The 6131-nt window shown below is 50.1% G+C and overlaps 1 protein-coding gene across 1 annotated transcript in view; it reads left to right on the forward strand.

Annotated features, from left to right (window-relative positions):
* The first annotated feature begins 2634 nt into the window (after positions 1-2634).
* RAPGEFL1 (Rap guanine nucleotide exchange factor like 1) overlaps positions 2635-6131 on the forward strand; it is an 18241-nt gene continuing 14744 nt past the window's right edge. Inside the window, exon 1 of the mRNA XM_021718452.1 lies at positions 2635-2757. Within this exon, the coding sequence (XP_021574127.1) occupies positions 2635-2757 (123 nt within the window). The remainder of the gene's footprint in view (positions 2758-6131) is intronic.

Here is a 6131-nt window from a genome sequence, read left to right on the forward strand (position 1 = left end):
GAGTTGGAGTCTCACTCTGTCGCCCAGACTGGAGTGCAGTAGCCACTCCGGGCCACTGCAGCCTCGACCTGCTGGGCTCCGGCGATCCTTGTGCCTCAGCCTTCCAAGTAGCTGGAACTACAGGCGCGCACTACCACGACCGGCTGATTTTTTGACTTATTGTAGAGATAAGGTCTCGCCAAGTTGCCCAGGCGGGTCTCGAACCCGCGGGCTCAGGCAGTCCACTCACCTCAGCTTCCCAAAGCATGGCATTATAGGCTGAGCCACCGAGCCTGGCTAGATGTTCGTTTTTAAAGCCTAGCTTGCTATTCTTAAGTTGATATTCTTTTAGTTTATCTTTCTCTCTGTTTCTTGTTCTCTCTGTCCTCAAATGAAATAAGTTCATTCTTGTGGTTTGCTGGCCCTCTGGTTCCCTTTTGACTCTTCTCTGCATCCCAGGTAATGGAGAATGTATCAGCCAGCTTTCCCTCACCAAGTCTAAAATGACCTGTCCTTTCACTTTTGATTGACTTATTCTCTTGTATGTTTGGATTCTCTTAACTCCTTTAACCCCATGAAAGCACAGAGTGTCCTTTTGTGCAGAAAAACTCAGAGTAGGTGGATAGGAGCCCTTCTCTTTGATTTAGGTTTTTAGAAGTCTGAGTTTCCATCAATACCTGTACTTTGGTGGGCTTCAGTCCTCTGTTGAGAGCAAATTCTCTACTGTGGGGAGAGATACCAAACTAGATGCTTTTGTGAGGAAGGGATGGTGGTCTGAGAGCCTTTGTACCTTAGGGGTATGTAATCACAGTCTTCAGGGCTGTTTTTGAGGGAAGTGGAATTAGAGGACCCTGCTTCTCTTCTTTCCATTCTTCCTATCACACTCCCTTTCCGGGTAATTGCGGACCAATGCTTCTCTCTAGTGGTAAAGATTATCCAGCAAGCAATCTCCTCTGTCCTTTGCAGTTGCTCTTCTCCATGTCTTTCCTGCTCCAAGTACTTAGATGTTACTACCTTATTTCCCCCCAAATTCTACTCTTGTCCTTGCAAACAAGATACTACACCTGGCCTAAGGAAGCCAGTTACCACCTGGGCAAGGGCTCCTCTCGTTCCTCCCTGTCCACGGCACTGAACCATTCCCTTGCTGCCTCCGTGAAAGAGATTCCTGTTACTGCAGCACTTCTGTCTGCCAGGGGTAACTTGGCCATTGTCCCTATCCTTCTACAGAACCCGAGGGAGAAGGTAGTGGCTATGTCTCTCCCCCAGTAATGTCTCTGTCTGTTTTTATTCCTTCTCTCCAGCAGCTGTCCTAACCACTCTGAGTCACAGGTGTGGGATGGGGAGGGAGGAGAGGCACTTAAGCTGTAACCCCCAAGGAGGAAATAACTTAAGAGATTCTTCCGGGGTAGCTGGTGGGTGTGCCTTTTGTAGGCTGTTCCCTTTGCCTTAAACCTGAAGATGTCTCCTCAAGCCTGTGGGCAGTATGTCCGGGTTCCCAGACCTTAAGACACTGTGACAGTTGTCTCTGGTTGGTCTGCTGTGTTTAGTTGCAAGGATTTTTCCATGTGTGTTGTTTTTTTTCTGTTACTGTTTTAAAGGGTGCACATTTGTGATGAGCATTGTGACTTGGAGATAATAAAATTTAGACTATAAACTTGACTCCCTTGCATGAGTTTGCATGAGTCTTGATTTGGGAGGGAGGGAAAAGGACTCCCTAATTCCCCCACAGGGTCACAGTCTCAACTCAAGCAGCTCAGACTTGCGAAACAGAAGCCCAGAGAGATTAGGAGCCCCTGTGAGACCATAAATGTTTCTACACTCTCCATCAGTATCTTTTTAAAACTACAGTGGCCACATAGGTACTAGGATATCATGCAGTTCTCTGAGCCTGGAAGTGTCAGGGACAGAAAAACTAGTGAGATGCTGCTTACCCACATGAACATCTAGTATCCTTTTTTTTTTTTTTTTTTTTTTGAGTTGGAGCCTCTCTCTGTTACCCAGGCTGGAGTGCAGTGGCATGCTTATGGCCACTGCAACCTAGACTTTCTGGGCTCAGGCGATCCTTCCACGTCAGCTTTCCAAGTATCTGGAACTACAGGCACGCATCATCATGCCCAGCTAATTTTTTGATTTATTGTGGAGATAAGATCTGGCTAAGTTGCCCAGGCTGGTATTGAACCCCTGAACTCTGACAATTCCCTCACCTCTTCCTCCCAAAGTGCTAGAATTACTGGCATGAGCCACCACGCCCAGCTAAACATCTAGTATCCTTTATGGCCACCTTTGTTTGGCAAGTAAGTTTCCCAAAGTTATGCATCATCTAGTGTCAATATCTGTACCCTGGACAGGAAGCTCCCTTTCTTGTAAAGATATGGTACTGAATTGTTTAAGGGAGAAGCTCCCGTCAGCCTTAGTGGAGGGAAGGAGAGAGAAGTTGAAAAACCACCAGCTGTGGCTCATGTAGCAGTTTACCCAGGCCACTTGGTCCATGATGCTTACAGGGCAGTTCCCAGCTTTGAATTAACCATTTCCTCCAGGTCTTGGGTAGCATAGAAGTTTGCTACAGAGGCTATCACTGGTATGGGAGAGTGATTGAGTTTAATGTGGAGTTGGCAGCATCTGTTCTTGGGTTTCACAAAGCCATATGCTGGAGGCATGGACATCACAGTACATCTTAAAATGACAAATGGGACTGCCTGCTACCCCTTGGTGCTGCTGCTGCAGCTAGAGGACCATGACTTTTCTGACCCCCTCATCCCCAATCCCTCTTTAACACGTGTCAGTTTGTTTCTCCTTCCCTACAGGGTGATGGGTAACTATAGGCCTGGTCTCCTGGGGTCATGCAGAGAATGCCAACCAGCCTTGGGGGTGAGTTACTGGCAGGAGGAATGAGTGAAAGATGCTTCCCCCTCACCCCTGCTCTGGCTTCCTGGGTCCTGCAGTTGGATCCCATTGCTCTCTCTGTTGCCCTGGTAACCAGCTTAGCAAGAAGAAACTCAAGCTCAGCAAAGCCCTCAGGTTCTCTGTCCCCTCCCAGCCTGCCTCTGGATGGGCAGAAAGTAGGGGAGCGTAAAGAGCAGACAGATGAGTCTTAGGTAGCCCTGCCCAGTACTCTTCTAAAAGCCCACAGGCTGGGCTCTCGGCTAAAACTTTTTGACCCACCTCCTCGTGGTTGTTCATAACACCCTGCCTTCCTCTTTTTTTTTTTTTTTTTTTTGAGTTGGAGTCTCACTCTGTCGCCCAGACTGGAGTGCAGTGGCTGCACCTGGCTACCGCAGCCTCGACCTGCTGGGCTCCGGCGATCCTTCTGCCTCAGCCTTCAGAGTAGCCGGAATTACAGGCGCGCGCTACCATGCCCGGCTAATTTTTTAATTTATTGTAGAGATGAGGTCTCGCCTGCCCAGGTGGGTCTCGAACCCACGGGCTCAGGCAATCCATTCACCTCAGCCTCCCAAAGGCGCGGGATTACAGGCTGAGCCACCGAGCCCGGCTTCTACCTTCCTCTTTATCGCTTCTGTAATAGGGTGCAAATGCTCTACCAACCCTCCTCCCCCTCAGGATCAACATACAGGCCTGCTACCTTGTGGGCAATTTAGGACAGCAAAGGGCTGGTGGTGGTGGCTCACACCTGTAATCTCAACACTTTGGGAGGTCAAGGCAAGGATTGCTTGAGACAAGGAATTCAAGACCAGCCTGAGCAACATAGCAAGACATCGTCTCTATAAATAAAAAAATTTAGGTAGGGGTGGGGAAAATAAAATTAGACGGTGTGGTGGCACATGCCTGTAGTACCAGCTTCTTGGGAGGCTGAGGCAGGGGAATGCCTGAGCCCAGGCAGTTGAGGCTGCAGTAAGCTATGATTGTAACACTGCACTCCAGCCTGGGCAACAGAGACCCTTACTCAAAAAACCAAAAAAAACAAGGGCTTGGAATTTCAAAGTCACCTCTGCAGCCCAGTTGCATTTGTTGTCTCTATAGGACAGTGATTTTTTCAAACCTGGCCATTTATAACACTTGGGGAGCTTTTAAAAAATAACAAACCTCTTATTTGTTAATCTGAGATGTGGCCTGTACATCAGTATTTCTGAAACGCTTTGCTGTGATTCCAGTGTGCAGTCAGGTTGAAAGCCACTGCTGCTCTAGGAGTACCCTGACTTAATGCTGGCTTTCCTCCGTGATTCAAGGTCCTGAACTTAAGAGTCTCTGCTTGATATCCTTGAGTAGTTGGAGGGGTGCTGGGGTCTCGTTCCCTACGCTTCTAGTTTCAGTAGTCTCTCAGCCCCTTTATTTCCAACCTCCTCACCCTTCACACTCCCCAATTCTTCGTCCTTCCTAACCAACAATTCCCAAATCCTGCCCAGAGAGGAGGTTACCAAGGCAACCGGCTTAATCTGGTAACTGTGGCATGTGCTGGGAGAGAAACCCTTTCCTCTTCCTATTCGGTTCATAAATTGTTAGTTACCTGGGGAGCTCCAAACCAGCCAGTTTCCCCTTTTGACTCTGGGGATATTGGGGTGTCCAATAAAGGAAGCACAGGAAGCTGGTACGAATCCAGCTTCTTAGCCAAAATTGTGCTGTCTCCCTTTATACTTGTTCCCTCTCCAAATCCACAAACAGATGGGTGTACAAAGCTTTATTTCTATGAACACATGCTCTAGCACACGAGACGAGATATGCACACACAGTGACACATTATGTGGTACACACCCTGTTTTACCACCTCTCCCAGCCATTAGCATTCCTGTCCCTGCCTGGTTGGTGTACAGTAAACAGGGGTGGGGCACCGTCCAGGGAGCCTCAACTCATCTGGAATCTTGTGCCACTCCCCCACCTAGTAAACCTAACCTGGATGTGCTCACACCTAGGGTGTCTTTATACCCTCCTTTTCCTTCTAGGGCGGTGTACCCTTAAGGACACTGTGCTCCTGGCATGGGCATCAGGAGTAAGGATTAGCCAGGTGCAGTGCCTCACACCTGTAATTCCAGCACTTTGGGAGATGTAAGCGAGGGAATTGCCTGAGCCTATGGCTTTGAGACCAGCCTGGGCAACGTAGTGAAACCTTGTCTCTACAGTAAATCAAAAAATTAGCTGGGCATTGCAGGTCGAGGCTGCAGTGGCCATGGGCTTGCCACTGCACTCCAGCTTGGGTGACAGAGTGAGACTGACTCAACAACAAAAAAAGGAGTACCCGGGCTCAGCGGCTCAGCCTGTAATCCCGCACTTTGGGAGGTCGAGGTGAGTGAATTGCCTGAGCCCACAGGTTCGAGATCCGCCTGTGCAACTTGGCGAGACCTCATCTCTACAATAAATCAAAAAATAAGCCGGGCGTGGTAGCACGCGCCTGTAGTTCCAGCTACTCGGAAGGCTGAAGTGGAAGGATTGCCAGAGCCCAGCAGGTCGAGGCTGCGGTGGCCGGGAGTGGCCACTGCACTCCAGTCTGGGCGGCAGAGTGAGACTCCAACTGGAGTAAGGATTATTTGGAGTGCTAATTTGGCACCAATCTTCCCACTCCATGGCTATGTACGCTCTGGGCTCCATGCTGGATGATGTTAGTTGGCAGTTCTGGGGCTTGTCATCTGTCTCTATGGCCCTGTTTCCTTCTGCTGCCAGCTGGGCTACTTTCTTCTCCTCACCCCAGTTAGACCTGCCACAACCTGCTGCTCCCTGCCTGGCTCCTACCTGCCTGCCAGTACCTGCCTTACAGCCAGGTCCACACACATATTGTGTCCTACCAGAGAGGGCAGATGGGCACCGCCCCCAGGACCAGTGCCAATCCACCCCAGAGGCCTTCCCAGCCCTTCTGAAGAAAGATAAAGACCACATATTCCTGTGAGTATGGTGAAAAGGCACACGTGGGGTTCAGCAGTCTTTGGAGGCCTTACCTGGGTACACAGGTTGGTGAGCTAAGGAGTACAGGACACGGACCTGTCCTGCTCTTTGAAATGATTCTGAGACCCAGGAATCTCTTGAGCTAGGAATCCCTCTCCACTGGTAAATCTCCATCTCACCTTTGCGCCTAATTTCTGCTCTGAACCCAGGTCTCTTGCCGCTTCCCTCGCGGTCGGCCCCTGGCGCCTGAGTTCAAGCCGCGCGCGGCCCGGGGGCGGGCCCAGCAAGGGCAAGGGCGGGGCCTGGGCGGGGACTGGAGGAGG

The sequence above is a fragment of the Carlito syrichta genome, unplaced genomic scaffold, assembly GCF_000164805.1.
Source record: "Carlito syrichta isolate Samal-C Ts95f unplaced genomic scaffold, Tarsius_syrichta-2.0.1 Scaffold111596, whole genome shotgun sequence".
NCBI lineage: Eukaryota > Metazoa > Chordata > Mammalia > Primates > Tarsiidae > Carlito > Carlito syrichta.